This window comes from Quercus suber, unplaced genomic scaffold (assembly GCF_002906115.3).
Source record: "Quercus suber isolate HL8 unplaced genomic scaffold, Cork oak 2.0 scaffold_360, whole genome shotgun sequence".
Lineage (NCBI taxonomy): Eukaryota > Viridiplantae > Streptophyta > Magnoliopsida > Fagales > Fagaceae > Quercus > Quercus suber.
The window spans coordinates 210,546-226,531 of record NW_027069812.1 but is presented as its reverse complement, the minus strand read 5'-3'; the positions used below and the strand labels follow the sequence as shown (position 1 = coordinate 226,531).

Below are 15,986 nucleotides of genomic sequence, written 5' to 3'. Positions count from 1 at the left end.
CACCTTGTTGTGAGCACATTGAGGACTTCATTTCTGAGAGCAGCATTGCATATTTGCATGTATAACATAAACAGATGTTAATAACCTAACCCAACTTTCATATCAAGTACTCGGAATAGCAAATTTCAAATAAATTAAGACTCAGGATGCATCCAACAATAAATTGGAAGTATAAATGTAAATAATCAATAATAGGTTGCTTGACTATATTTTCAACAGCAGGCAGATGTCACCCGCTCAGTGTACCTATCTTCGATGATGACACTAAACACAAGGTTATTGCATTGGGCAACATAGATTCATATGAAACTAGTTAAAGGCATGATAAAAATCAACAGTTGATCTACACTGTATCAGAGACCAAGAAGGCCAATATATCTATCTGACCAGAAGGAAAAAAAAAGGTAAATATTTCAAAATCCTTTTGCACAGGTAAACAATATATTATCCAGAGAATTGAAGGTTACAACTTTAAATCATAAGGTGAAGGACACTTGTTAAGGGCAAGAGTAAAGCTAGTTATGTGTGGTAAAATTTGTCTGACACATTACTTCATCCTGATTTCTCCTCTACCTTGACAGTTAACCAACCACAGAGTAATATATAAGCTCTTCATAGAGAAGAACAGTATTTGTATGATAAAAAAAGGGTCAAAAAGTATTCGCATTATTTGCTCTAAGAAAACAGACAAAAATAATCTTGGACACATGAGCATAAATAATACCTTGTCTGCAAGTGGATCAAATGCTGCATATAGCTCAAAATCCTGGGTGACCCAACAGAGTAGAACTGCCACAATAGAATGATCGTGTAATTTCATCAGCAAAGCCTTTAAATGGAGCAAGTAAACATGACAATGAATATCTAAATTTATGCTACAGAAAATAAGCATGTCAAGATAACACTTTATAATTGTGAGTAAGAGGTTCAAACAACAAGAAGGCACATTGCAATTATGAAATGAAATTGGATGGAACAAAGGACAGGCACCAAAACAGAAAAGAAGTGTTAACCATATTTCTTCATGCAAATCTATTAAAATATGTTATATCTTTTGGCTATAGCATGAACTGAAAGATTAAATACCATAATTTTCATCTCTTCTAAACTGAGTTTTGTGAGGCCCAATTCCTTTATCATGCATGGAAGCATAAAGGTTCTGGTAAGCCCTATATAATCTGCAAAACAAGAACCAAGTTTTCTTATGCAACAATAAATTTTAAAATAGCTGTGCCCCATAGAGGAGCGCATTAAAGGCCTGTCTAGCATAGTTGCTGCAAAATTGTGAGTTTTACCTTTTCTGTTTATGTGGGCTATTAATTGGTGGTGAGAACTCAGAAGATACATATTGATCCAGAAATATACTACGGTACATGAAATGCCAAAGTCCAGCAGGACCACCAATGCCAACAAATGGTTCTTTGAGACTCTCAAGAGAATCTCTGGGTTGGCCCAGATGTGGAGATAAAGTTCCAGAACGAGGTAATGGATCGGTAGGCAAATCTTCAACATGCATCCCTCCATCTAGCATGGATCTCTGAACTTCGCTAAGAACATTTGACTTCAAAAGGACCACTTCAATACGAATCCTATGAAATTGCAGCCAAATTTCTCAAAATTAAGTGGAGGGGAAAATAATATATTACACACTACACAGTAAGCTCAAATTTATTTCTGTGGAGCATAAAGACAGCAATATTAAGTTACATTCATCTAATTAAATAATAATAATAATAATAATAATATAATTGGTCACATCAGTCATATTAAGAAAAAAAAAATGGTATTAGTATTTTCCCCTAAATGTGACTAAAACAAAGTACATTGTGTGTAAGTTTAGCAGTTTAGTAAAAGTAGAAACAAAGGGAAGTGNCCCAACTTTCATATCAAGTACTCGGAAGTCCAATATTGATGTGTATATTGCACCAAGTATTATAAATATTGATGTGTATATTTCCTTTTATTAGTAGATGATACAGGACTGCTCTTACAAATTGATGATGAGGTGACTCAAGAAATTGGTAGATTATGATCAACATGTCAGCATCATGGTAATGAAAGAGTGATGGAAAAAATTATGGTGGGATTTCATTTAAAAATAAATTAAAAAAGAAAAAGAAAAAAAAAAAAAAACAGAACAAAACTATAGTACATGCTGATTACAGAATAATTGGCGTATCACCACGAAAAGGGGCTTGCTCCCAGCAAAAATATTTCATTTTCCACATCTTTCACCCATTGGCAAACTCGGTTGCAAGTCTTTATCGCCACTGCCTACAAATTTCAAATAAATTAAGACTCAGGATGCATCCAACAATAAATTGGAAGTATAAATGTAAATAATCAATAATAGGTTGCTTGACTATATTTTCAACAGCAGGCAGATGTCACCCGCTCAGTGTACCTATCTTCGATGATGACACTAAACACAAGGTTATTGCATTGGGCAACATAGATTCATATGAAACTAGTTAAAGGCATGATAAAAATCAACAGTTGATCTACACTGTATCAGAGACCAAGAAGGCCAATATATCTATCTGACCAGAAGGAAAAAAAAAGGTAAATATTTCAAAATCCTTTTGCACAGGTAAACAATATATTATCCAGAGAATTGAAGGTTACAACTTTAAATGTCATAAAACATAGTGGTCAAGACATACCAAAGAGAGTGCTACTGATATCTTAGATCAACATTTCATAAAGATGGAGAGATCAAAGAGGATGCAATACTAGGCACCCCTACTAATATTATCAATCAAATTTAAAACCATAGTTTACCTGCAATCCTTAAGATGATAAAAGGCATCTGAACTAGTAGTAAGCAACATCAAGTATGTGTCAACCTGCCATGAGTAAAACATGTTCAAGTCATTTCTTGTGTCATTGATCTAGGTATACCAGGAGAATGTCCACAATGCCTAGTGATTGCACAATTTGCAAAAAATAAATTAAGGCTGGCCTCTTTGCCTACAACCACTAGCCAGAATCTGCTATATACCATGCATTTGAATTCTTTTGTATTGGTAAGTTACACAAGCACAGTGGGCCTTGAACCCACAACGGCACAACCTCATCCTTCATCCCATTTTTATAAGAAAGGAAGTGCTAGTTTAGCTATAACTCATTGGCGTTAAACTTGCACATGAATCATGAATCTAAGTCTCACTCACATGTCAAGCAAGAAAAAAAAAGTCAAACTCACATCAAGATAATGGACATAAGCATACAAAAATGCCATGGGATTATATCTTGGCAGGCAGATTGGTGAAAATGATTCAGAAGTCCTGCATAGAGCCAAAAAGGACAAATAAGATTACAGTCTTGCAAAACAAAAGAAAAAAAGTTCACATATAAAAGCACCCACTAAGATTTAAGTCCACTCAAACATAATAAAGAAATAAATATAGCTTTCACCTTGTGTATATACTGTGTTTTATTAATTTTTTAACCTATATTAAGAATTAAGCATTAGGCTCAAGTATCAACAGAATTTTGTTGAAGATGATGTCTCATAGAAAATTAGAGAAATATGATGCAGTTATTCTCAGTTGTATGTTATAGGGATGTACCTATCAAGAAGAAGAAAATGTTGATAACGAAGTAAACCAAAACTAGGCATGTTTCATTAGACAAAAATTTGGAAGAATATATTTGATAAGTGAAAACAAGTCCCAAAGCATAGACATTAAGAGGTCGGGACAAACAAGAAATGCAAATTTAGAGACAGAAAACAATCCTGAAATGTTTTTTTTAAAAATTTTTTTTTAGGTGAAAACATTCCTGAAATGTTAACTGCTGGTAATACAAAGAGTTCTATTGAATTTAATTATCTTTTTCATATAGCTATTTTGGCAAAAAGCATAAAACAAGACAAGACAGGAATGCTAACTTCATTTACCGAAACATTAATTAGTAAAAAAGGCCACTGAGTGGATTCCAGTTGAGCAATCTAAAAGAGCCTGCACCACAGGCTTCAACTTTCTATGGCAAAATGTCCTAAAATGAGACTAATTTGATCAACAGTATCTCAACTCTCAACATCTAAGATGCATGGATATGGGTATGGGTACAAGGATACAAAATTTCTTGAAACCCCTAGGGTGTGATACATTGGGGATACATGTATTAATTACTTATTAAATATATATTTTTTATATATTGTTAAGCATCTATCATTTTAAGAGCAATAATGGATAATAAAGTGTATCCATGGCCATTAAATGATATTTAGAATACAAACCAAGATCCAAAAAGAGTAAATAAAAGAAAACTAAATAATTTTTTAATATTGAAACCAATATATAAAAAATATAAATAAAAATTCTTATAAGTTTAGGCTATCGGTTGGGTTACAACGGTATCCAAGCTGTATCATATACATATCCAGGACGTATTGGCACTTGGAAAAAAAAAAAAAAAAACTATCTGGGTACGTATCTTAGAGGTATCTAGTGTGATAACAGTACGATATGTATTGGATACAGGGATATGGGTACATGGGCAAAAATGGAGTATCCGTGCATCCTAGTTCAAGATGTAATAGAAAGAGGAAAAGCTTAATTTGAACACTCATGCTAACTCATTTAAACTGACTTCTGCTTTTAAATTCATTCTCAAAAATCTCAACCCCAAGCATGGTGACCCAAAGGAAAGCATAAATATAAGTAAGAGGCAGTAAAATGTAATTCCTAGTGCACAGTCAAATTTTCCATGCCAAGGTGATCATCAAAAGATGATGTAAGAATTATAAAAGTCAAAATAACTTGCCTAAATGATTCTGATGACATAACAAAGTTGGCAAGTAGTAACATATCATCAGGATGAAGAGAAGCTTTTTGAGCACCAACAAGACTGATAACCTGTAATCAACCTTCAAGGCTTTAAAATGCCCAGTAAAATATTTATAAACTGAACAGAAAAATGCAGCCCCCCGAAGGCAGATGACTTTAGATTGTGCCCCTATGGATGAAAAGATTCAGACAGAAGAAAAGGAAGAGGTCGTGTTAAGTGTTAACCTTGTGTTTGCACATTAATATTGCAAAGAGAACACCAGAATCGGCAACGTCTTGCAATATAGCACCTGCAGCTTGCCTCGTTGCATAAGCCAGGGGAAGACAAGTGTATGCATGAAGAAATGTAGCCGGATTCCTGAAATCAAAGAAATGAATAGCGAAACTAATAAGCACCACCAAACTAGGGTGATATTTTGATAATAAAAGAGCAAAGGAAACCTCAGGAAAAAAATAACCAAAATAAGAAAAATGGAATTTCAATTGCACTTCAGTGACTACAAAACAGATCAAGAAACATCAGAAGTAGAAACATGTTTCCACAAAGAATATAAAAGTAACATGCAGTTTAAGGTGTGTATTATAATTTAAACTAAAGAGCACCGTGGAATGACTGTGATTACTAGCTTTGTATCTAGGGCAGAAAAAGAATAAAAAATTTGTATGTAACTATAGTAGGTATAAATATTTTTGGTTGTACAACTTTTACTAATGTTTCTCTTTCGTCCTTATTTTTTAATTTCACCAATTTAATTCTCAAACAATCACACTTGTCTCTATTTCGTCCTTCCATCCCAATTAAAACTAAGAGGTTAGTGATGCAGACCAAACTGATGACATGGTAGCTATCTCACATGCCATATCACTAATTTTTTGTTTTAAATTAAAAATACATTCCAATTCACAAAAAAGGGTTTTGTTTTTTGTTTTTGTTTTTGTTTTGAGCTATCACCACCCAATGCTGGCCACATTCATTCTCTATCAGCCCCCAAAACTTGAAAATTCCTTAGCCTCAAATGTGGTGGAGCAACCTAACCTATCCTCTCTCTACAAATCTGACTTGTCCACCTCAAAAACCAAGATTCATGACCCCACCAAACCCGCAAAACCCGGATCGGGACTCATCCGGCAAAGCTCAAGCCCATCCAGCTGTTGTTGCCACTTTGAAGACTGTTGGCGGCAAACTGTCACTGTGCCCAAACAATAATTGGGAGAGAGCAAGGGGGGGCTCAGGTGGGAAAAAGAGGATAGAGGGAACAATAAGTAATTCTTAATTAAAATTTTATTTGGTTTAAAAATGAACAATTGAAACTATTATTTTTATTCATTTGGTGTTGATATGGAAAGTTTAGTGCCAACCAGCCTAACATATTGCCATTTTAACTGACAGGGCATGTGATATAGAAGCTATGTCATCAATTTAGGTCAAGTCACTAACGTTGCTAGCTTTAATTTGGACTTAAGGGCAAAATAAAAACAAGCGTGATAGTTTGATGATTAGATTGGTGAAATTTAGAAAATAGGGACAAAATAGAAACATTGATAAAAGTTGGAGGACCGAAAATGTACCTTGCCCAAAAATTAATTATATTAATGATTTGAATCTTTATTATTGTGTGTTTGTGTGTGTGCATGTGTGTGTATATGTTGTGGATCCATCCAATCAGCCTGATGCTCAAACCTTCAACCTGAGATCCAGCCCATTCAGAGTTTTTTAAATGGATTGATTAGAAAAAATGGAGCCCTATATATATTTACTAACAATACTAGAGCATCTACAAATGTGAACCTTAAGATTGTTTCTCTCAATAACTTCTAGCAGTAAGATCCTGTGCATTCTACAGAATATTATGTTGCTTTAACTTCACCAGAGAAAGGAGCTCATGAATTCATCTCCCTTTCCCTCTGGTGTGGGTGCACCAAAAGAAAGATTTGCAAAAGAAAATTTCACTTCCAGAAATGAGGATTTATAAATATATAGGTTCTTATACATGCAAACATGTGTAAAATATACATGTTTTACAACACAGACAAACCACATTACAAAAGGGAATGGAGAAACAAACCAACTGAAAGAGTGGATTAAAGATGAGAAGACAACATCTGTCCCTCCAAGCAAGGGTGTCATATCAAACTTTGGGTTCTTCTCGAAACACCTATTTACTGACTTCGTTAAAATAAGAAGCATCTGCATTCATATCATAATCAATCATTTGAGGAAGTCCAGCGACTATAATAAGAAAATTTTATCTTATAATGAAAGTAAATGAAAAATAGAACAATATATTTAGTGGAAAAGGAGAAAGAATAAAGAAGTAGCCAAAATATTCATAAGGGAACAACATGTCAAACAGTCAAGCACATTAATCCTGAAAACATTTTTTAAGGGCAAGCAGGAAAGGGGAAGAATCAAATCCTACCTGACCATATATTAGCTCCAGTTGCCCCCTCAATGACTCATAGGGCTCTTCTGTGCAGCTAATGCAAACTAAGTAAATGGGTCCTTTCACAAGAAAAACCACCTGCGCATCCAAAAAATTTACAACGATGTATTTAACTAATTGCCCAAAATGAGCTGGCGAGAGAGAGAGAGAGAGAGAGAGAGAGAGAGGGGGGGGGGGGTCAAGGAATTTGCATAACATGCTCCAGTTAAAGAACCAAGAAAAGAGACAAAACACTTGTATTCATTTATGAATATATTCATACATATACATCTGACAATGTTTCCATGTGAGTAAATGTCTTCAAAATTGCATATATCACTTTGCTCTTACAAAAACAACAACCAAGCCTACATTTTAGAATTATCACAGAAAGTTAAATTTTCAGGAGAAGAAGAAAACAGTTCAATTATATGTCTCCCAAAACGAGAATTGATTAGCAATTGAAAACTTGAAGAATATAAAAAGACCTGGTGATTTCCTGCCCTGACCAATTTGACACGATCCCCCCTGAAAAGCGATTAATGTGAAGAACTAATTAGAGCCCCTGTAGATTTTGGCTTCAAAGAAATTATTATGCTAAGACTAGGAGTATAATCAAAGATGAAAATCATAAACTAAAACCAAGGTAGAAAGAGCCATGTACCCGTTCTCCACAAAGGAAATTATAGCCTGTAATGTTGCTGAAAATCCTGCTAGCTTGTGTTCATCCCCATATCTGGTAGTTAATAAGATATTCAAAGAAGGCCATAAAACAACAGAGGGTCCAGAAAAGAATTTATAAAGCAAACTGTACAGTTCCTAATGCTGAAATATGCCGAAGCTGGAGACAAACCTGGAATATATTGGTTTGCCTGAGTTACTTAAAATAAAGAAGTGCTTCTTCCTTTTTCTCCACGATAGGGAAGCATCATCCTGCACTTCAGTTATTAATCAATCAGTACATAATACTGCAGGTATCCTCGAGAAATAAAATTTTGTCAGCCACATCGGTACAAGTAAAACATACAAATATGCTCTAAGTTTTTAAAACAATATATTTGATTATAGTGCTAATATCATGTTCAGATGAGGATTTTTGAGTTGGCATTTTACTCAAAGTTGTAATTTGGAAATTCCAGTGTTAAATTATTTGGGTTTTAACATTAACATTAATTATAAAATTCCACCAGAATTTGAATTTTGGGTTTTCAAGCATCCAATTGCCAAGTTCAAAATCCAGGGGGCAAGGTGTAATTCACAAATTCTACCAACATTACTACTCTCATACCATTATCATTAGTACTCTTCAGACTTTACCACCGCTATTAACACCAGCACCGTCACCATTGTCACCACCACCACCAATGCTACTACCACTACAACCACCATCACCGGATCTGAAATTGTAGTGCTGCACTAGAATCCTTCCCCAATCCCTATTCCCTACCCCTACCTCTATCATTACAATATTCCCATGGTAAATACCCCTTTGACCTCGTTCTTTTGCCTGGGAAGCAGAGAATAGAAATTATTGGACCACATTCAACTTCTCTTTTGCTTTCGTGTGTTGTTGGGTTTGAAAACTAAGCAAAGGAAAAGACTTTTATGACTTTATAAACTGACCTAGAGCGAGAGAGACTCAAAGTGTTAATTTGGATACAACGTTTTTTCCTCAACGTTTGTGTTTGTGCTGTCCCGTGCATTTTTTAGTGGGTCCCGTGCATTGTTAACGGGACCTGCAAGTATTTTTTTTAGCAAAAACAACTTTAAAACTTAGTCCCATGACACTATTCACACATTTAAAAATTATTTTGCTCCAGTGTTTTCAGTTTTCAGTTTTCAGTAATAAATGGTATCCAAACAGATCCAAAGTGTGTGTGTGTGTGTGCACGTGTGTTTTGCTTTTTTACTAACTGCACTTTCAAAGACCAGATTAGGTGGACATTGCATACAAATGAGTTTAGCAAAGAGCTAAAGAGAGAACAAATGTTCTGTTAAGCCATCTTTCAGTACTCATGTTTGATATAACAAAGAATTAGATAAATCCCATACCCAAATCTGATTTTAGTTAGTGGAATGTTTAAAAAAAAAAAAAAAAAAAAACACAGGTGGCAGTCCATGTAGAAGCCAGGCAGCATAAAAATAAATCAAAGAATTAGATAAATCCCATACCCAAATCTGATTTTAGTTAGTGGAATGTTTAAAAAAAAAAAAAAAAAAAAACACAGGTGGCAGTCCATGTAGAAGCCAGGCAGCATAAAAATAATATTTTAAAACTTCTGTTAGTCAATTCAACGTTTTCCATCCTCCACAAAACAGAAAGGACTATTTTGACACAATACCAAAAAGTTAAGGACTAAACTGACACTTTTTATTTATTTATTTATTTTTATTTATTTATGATATAGGAGAACTTCACTCAAATTAGTTGCACGTCGCAGAACATACTGTACAACAATCCTCACTGTTCATCAAACTCCTATGGGCAATTGAACCCACCCGCCAGAACCAGTGACTGGATAATCCAAGGGGCTTTTTGATGACTAAACTGACACATTTGAAACATTAAGGACCACTTTGACACATAAGACGTGGCAGCCCATGTAGAAGCCAGGCAGCATAAAAATAACATTTTAAAAATTTTGTTAGCCACGTCAATGTTTTCCATCCTCCACTTAATGGCAGACTATTTTGACACAATATTTAAAAATTAGGGACTAAACTGACATATTTGAAACAGTAGGGACCATTTTGACTAACCAAAAAACAAAATTTTCCATTCTTCAATTGCATTTGTTTTCATTTGGTCCTACATTGCTGTGGGTTATGTGTCACAATCATTACCACCCCCTCCCCCCTAAAAAAAGGAAAACAAAAACAAAAATCACCAACCCACACCAAGCCAAGTTCGTTGAAGTCTCAAACCATCCACACCACCAATAGCAAAGCCCATCCACCATACAAAGTCCCATTACCACAATCTCAAGTGCCCAACCCCAAAATGCCAAAATCAACAACCCAAGGCTAGCACAATCACAATCACAATCATAATTGCAACCCAAGTACCCAACCCATCAACTGAACCCACAACCCGATCCACCAAATCACAAAAATCATTGACTTTTAGTGACTCCATTTGACTATCTCAACCCTACTCACACAAGCTTGCTTGCCTAGTCCCCATACGTCACAAATAGCCATGCGACTCCAATCACCATTTGCAAGCTTTCATGGACCCTTCTGCCATCGCCCTTGAATACTATCCTCATTGATTCCCTTTAGCCACCTCACACACCACAGTTGGCGCTATACATGTTGATCCATGTTTTGGCTAAGAACTACCGTAAAGGATCAGTTGACTCCACACCGTCGTCTTTCTAATTTCTTTAAGGATGTGCATGTTGTTATGGAAAATAAAGCCTATTACTTTCAAGTTTCAAGGCACCCCAAGACAAACTTATCCCTAAAGTAACGTGAGCCCATGCCCAGGCTGACCCATATGCATGATCCAAATTTCTTTATAGGTATTTATGAGTGGGCTTTGGTTCAATTCAATTAGGATTTGGTTTACTAGTCAAAGTAGAAGCCGTAGTTATACTAAGAGAAGTTAAAGTCTATATAAGTGTCTTATTGTACTCAAGCAAGTTAGAGTTGTTTTCAGTATTGAGGCATGTTGGCCATAGTGTTCTTTTCTCTCTCTTTATCTTCTTTATTTTCTTTCTCATGGTACTATTCACAGACACTGTTCACTGGTCTTGTTGCATAATTAAAAAAAAAAACACAGAAGTCTATTTCTGTTTTTCCCCCTTTCTATTTTCAACCATAAATAAAATCTTCTCTCTCTTGAATTACCCCTTCTAAAAATGTTCTCAACCCAAAATCCACAAATCCTCTTAAACCTTATAATCACACTTAGACTAATTCCCCTGATTTGTCCTATACCAAGCCTTCTTTCTACCTTCCCAATAATAGTATTTCAAACCACTCTGGCCTTAAAAGAACCCAAAGACAATCCCAGGTTAGTCATAGGAAGGCAGCCAACCTTAGAACCCAACAGTGAGGCCAGTCTCAAGACATTAGTTACATTGTCAACCAGAGCCAATCTAGTTTTGCTTAAATCGACTCTTAGGCTTGAAACTGTTTCAAAACAAAGAACGCAGAGCATCTATTCAAGTAAAAGGGGATTTGACTCGCAAAATATAATCGGGTCATTGCCAAAAAGAAGATAAATTTCTAAAACTCCTTTATTTTTTCCATCAATCTTAAAACCTACTAATGGGGGTTAAGGTTGCCTACCATGACCTCTCCCAGGCCTTGCAAAAGGTGGGAGCTTTGTGCACTAGGTTTCGACCTTTTTTTTTTAGCATAAACAAAATATGAGACAAATGTTATCCTTGCCTTAAACCATTTGAGCTACCAAGTGGATGCCTGCAAGAGGCATGGCTGTTTTACCTAGGAAAACTGACCACTACAATCAGCCTACTCTGATATCTATCACAAAGGGTAGAAGGAAGTTCATATGCATAGCAACCTTCAGTAAATGCATATCTGAAAACCTTATTCCTATCCTAAAAATACTCAACTCTTGTTTAATTATGTCTCTGAATGCTCATTCTTTCACCGTATGTATCCTAGAATTTTATCTTAGATTGTAGATAATTAAATAAAGTTTCAATAAAATCTATCATGGGACGCATTTGGTTTAGATAATTCAAATTCAAATTTGATACCAATGTACTAATCAAAGGCTTACCAATATGTCCTGTGGAAATTATACTTGGTGTCTAAAATCCAAAGTCATCTCCCCAATCTTGAAGTCCAAACACCAGAAATGAAGTATTTATCTACAAATAGTCTTCAAGCAAAACTAACTAATGTATAAACATAACATATAATGCACTCCCATGAATCTAAAATCACGAAAATTTACTGATAAAACAGACAACTTTGTAACTCCATTTGTTTCTAACCCCCTCTCCTATTGTAACTATCGAAACATGTCCAGCAACAATGTTTGCAAATATTTGTGATATCAATCCAATGCGTGCCATGGAATTCTCAATTGAAGAAGTAAAGAATCGAATCGAGTACCTCGTCAACGTGACGCTTTCCAGGCATCCACGAGGCCTGAGAATCCTGAATGGAATCGACATTGCTGACTACCTGTATCTCATCATCGTCGCCGCCGCCAATCCCGCCGCCAATCATGTCGAACCCGCCACTACTCCCACTGCCACTACTGCTGCCCCTTTCACCGGCGTACCCACTGCTACTCGGGCTCGACGGCGCCTCCACCTCCACCTCCGAATTCGTCCTCCTCCACCTCACACTCTGCCTCGCCTCCAAATTGCTCCCAACCGCTCCTTCTCGTTCATTGCTTTCGATCTCCCCGTGATTGTTCTCGCCAACGGAACCGTTCGCGACGCCGTTTGGGGATTCTTGAATCTCCGGCGGTTCGTTGTCGGGCTCGGTCAATGCGGCCGATGCGAATTGATCTTCGAGTGATTTGGAGGTGGAATTAGGGTTAGGGCTGGTGAATTCGTCGCCGGAGGTTGAGCTGGAATCGGAGGACATTTGAGAATTTGAGGGTCTTTGAAAAATTTAGGGAATCAGAAATTGTAGCGTATCAGAGAGAGAGAGCGAGAGTGGGGGTTTGGTCTGTGCGCACTTCGTAGGGAACCACGTATCACCTACCAGTCTTTGGAGCCTAGTTGCTCCGGTGCAATTGGACCAGCGTGATTTTTTTTTTTTTTTTTTTTTTTTTTTTTTTTTTTTTTTGATGGATCTTTGTTTTTGATATACAAGTAGTTGTTATTATAATATATATTGTACTTGTTTGTTTGTTTTTCTTTGTTTTTGATATACTAGTAATTGTTTTCCTTGATTATGGTAAGAGATATGAGATTCAATCTCTGACTACACCAAAAAATAATTAATATCTTGGTATAATAATAAATAATAATTATCAAGAATATATGTCATAGATTAAAAATTATTTCTCAAAAAGAATGTTTTTATATGAATTTTATTTATTTATTGATATAATGAAATTTAATTTATGACATTTGCTTTATGGTAAGTTGATAACTGTTCTTTATCCGGTCAAGAAATCAGTTGATATTTAGCGTAGATAGGATAAAACTCGAAATTTCTAATTTGACTTATCAATTGAGTTATAACTAGAATCCATAATACTCATGACAATTTTGTACTAGGAAATTGGACGGAGTGGGTCTAAATGGCTATGTCTATATCGGGTGAATTGCAATTACATTGTGGGTAGACGCAAACTTAACAAATCAAGGGTTGGCAGTGGGCACTGCCATTTTTCTTGTTTTTCTTGATCAGGACAACTAGACAAGAGCTAGCAGACAGTTCAAAAATAGTTCGAATTTGATAAGCATTGCATTGTCATAGTGGTGTGTGCCATGCCAACCAGAGAAAAGTTTAGAATACCAATTGGGCAAGGACTAGGGCCATGATGTTTTTTGTTCTTTTTGAGAATCAGGGCCCATTATGGTTTTTGGGCTCTGATGACCTATAATGTTTTTCTGCTTCGGTAGGTACTTGGAAGGAGGAACATCCTTTGACGCGGGATCATAGGGTTCAGAGAGGGCAATATTATGTGCGCGCTGGAAGCGTTCATATTTTAAGACAAATATTAACAAGTACCGCATGATATTTGTTAAGATTAAAATAATATGGGTTCTACTTAATAAAAAAATTAGAGAAATGTGAGAAATTATATAAAGTTGACCCTAAAGCCGACAATTGACAAATTACTAACATAGAGCTGGGTGGCTGACAAAAATTCTAATATGAAGTGGTGTGTTAAAGGGTGTCCGTTAACACAACTCATATTTTAATAAGAAATGATATGTTCAAAATATTTTTACAATAAATTTTAAGTGATAGGTTATTATTGGTTGTTATGAGTGGATAAAAAAATAATTTAAGTTGTGAATTTAAATTAGAACCCAAATATTGTGAACGTATCTTAAGTGCTGAACGTAGCATTTTTCATTTTTAATTAAAATTTGCAAATGGATTTAGTTGTGTGGGTTTTGTAGCTTATTTTCTCTATTAAAAAAAAAAAGTTTCTAATGGCTTTATATAAGGTTTTATCTAACAACACAAAATTTGGCAATTTTTTGTGCTAAGAGCATTCACATTAGCTTGTGAAAAAAAATTGTTTATTTTATCATAAAATTTTATGTTTTTATTTATTTATTTTATATAACTATTTTTAAAAAATACATATATCATATTATTTATTCTAAACTCAATTTCATTAAAATATTAATTTTTTTTTTAATTTCCTTCTCTGTATCTCTTAGTCCATCATAACTTATTTGAAGTACATTGAGAATTCTTCATTCAGAAAATTCTTTGAGCCTATCAAATTCACTTTCCCATTCAGCAATGCTTCTATTGAACAAGAAGGAACCCAAAATCTCAATGGCTAAAGGAAGGCCATTAGCATAACGTACAAAGGCTTTGGACAACTCTAAGTAATCTTTGGTAGGATTCTCTTTTCCAAAAGCTTTCATATTGAAAAGATGAAGAGCTTCATCACAATTCAATCCTTCAACCTTGTATACTCCATCTACTTTTCGTGACATTAGCAAATGCTCATCCCTAGTTGTTATGATAACGCTACTACCTAGACCAAACCAATCATTCTCACCAGCTAACTTCTTCATTTGGTCTAATTCATTTACACCATCAAGAACGAGAAGAACCTTTTTGTGACTTAATCTATTCTTGATCATGAGAACTCCATTATCAGCATCTTGTGCAATCATATCTTTGTCCATCAAAAGCTCATTCACAAGTGTTTGTTGTAGTCGAAGTAAACCATATTTTTTATAAACTTCCCTAACATTGGCAATAAAACTACAAGCTTCAAATTGATTGGAAACCATATCATAAACAACTCTAGCAAGAGTTGTCTTACCCAGTGGCGGAGCCAGGAATTTGATTTAGGGGGGGCAAGATTAAGATACAATATTGAAGACAAAATTAATATAAAAATTATATATTAATATTAGAAAAAATTAATTTATTAAACAATATTTGATCAACATAGAAAATATAATGTAAAAGTTATAATTTTTTTCTTTTCATACTTGATTTTAATTTAATTTTTTTGAGCCTAGCGTAGGAGTTAGTATAATCATTGTAATGTTTAAACTACTTCATAATTTAAACAGGCTAAAAATGTATATTGGAAACAAGTATTAATGTATGAAGTTAAAAAATTAATTTAAATATAAGATATTCGAACAAATTAGATGAATGTAAACAGATTAAACGTTAGTAATCATCATTGAGCAGAAGCAGATAAGTTGTTCAATTGATTTACTTGTCTTCGCTATTAATTGTTCAAAACGATAATGTTATTACATGATAAGACTATCACATAACAATTAGGACCATGTTGGGAACTAGTGCTACCTTGTTTATTTCTTCTCGTGGCTATTTTAACAACTTATAGGAAAACTAAAGTGAACAGTGACATAGACTATATTGAATAAAACACATCGAGTTAAATTATTTTTAAACCAGAAATACTAGTAGTTAAGAAGCTAATTGAAATCAATTTATTTCCATTAAAATCTGTCTTTTGAAACTTAATTATTTATTTCCTCAATATCACGTTCACGTCCTTATAACCCCATAAGAACAAAGCTTTGTATGTGGAATATCCCCCCCTCGCCCCCCCTTGGGTCTGCCTCTGATTGTAGTAAACCTAACATAGACGTAATGT

The 15,986-nt window shown here is 34.9% G+C and overlaps 2 protein-coding genes across 2 annotated transcripts; both read right to left on the bottom strand.

Moving 5' to 3' along the window:
- Nucleotides 1-532: 532 nt before the first annotated feature.
- LOC112038301 (vacuolar fusion protein MON1 homolog) lies at nucleotides 533-12,950 on the bottom strand. The gene is made up of 13 exons (XM_065760262.1): nucleotides 12,308-12,950; nucleotides 8,070-8,149; nucleotides 7,881-7,952; nucleotides 7,705-7,744; nucleotides 7,214-7,315; nucleotides 6,860-6,981; nucleotides 5,019-5,151; nucleotides 4,771-4,862; nucleotides 3,206-3,287; nucleotides 2,782-2,846; nucleotides 1,296-1,589; nucleotides 1,087-1,178; nucleotides 533-789 (listed from the first exon to the last, which is right to left on the bottom strand). The coding sequence occupies exons 1-13, from the start codon at nucleotides 12,788-12,790 to the stop codon at nucleotides 548-550; spliced, it is 1,899 nt and encodes a 632-aa protein (XP_065616334.1). The 5' UTR covers nucleotides 12,791-12,950; the 3' UTR covers nucleotides 533-547.
- Nucleotides 12,951-14,589: 1,639 nt separating this feature from the next.
- LOC111995843 (disease resistance protein Roq1-like) lies at nucleotides 14,590-15,141 on the bottom strand. The gene has a single exon (XM_024027791.2). The coding sequence runs from the start codon at nucleotides 15,139-15,141 to the stop codon at nucleotides 14,590-14,592; it is 552 nt and encodes a 183-aa protein (XP_023883559.2).
- Between the last annotated feature and the right edge of the window lie 845 nt (nucleotides 15,142-15,986).

Coding starts and splice junctions, on each gene's coding strand:
- LOC112038301 (XM_065760262.1), bottom strand. CDS start 12,790: ATGTCCTCCGATTCCAGCTCAACCTCCGGCGACGAATTCACCAGCCCT. Junction 7,316..7,704: donor TCAGGGCAGGAAATCACCAG/GTCTTTTTATAT, acceptor TTGGATGCGCAG/GTGGTTTTTCTTGTGAAAGG. Junction 1,590..2,781: donor TATCATCTTAAGGATTGCAG/GTAAACTATGGT, acceptor GCAATTTCATAG/GATTCGTATTGAAGTGGTCC.
- LOC111995843 (XM_024027791.2), bottom strand. CDS start 15,141: ATGGTTTCCAATCAATTTGAAGCTTGTAGTTTTATTGCCAATGTTAGG.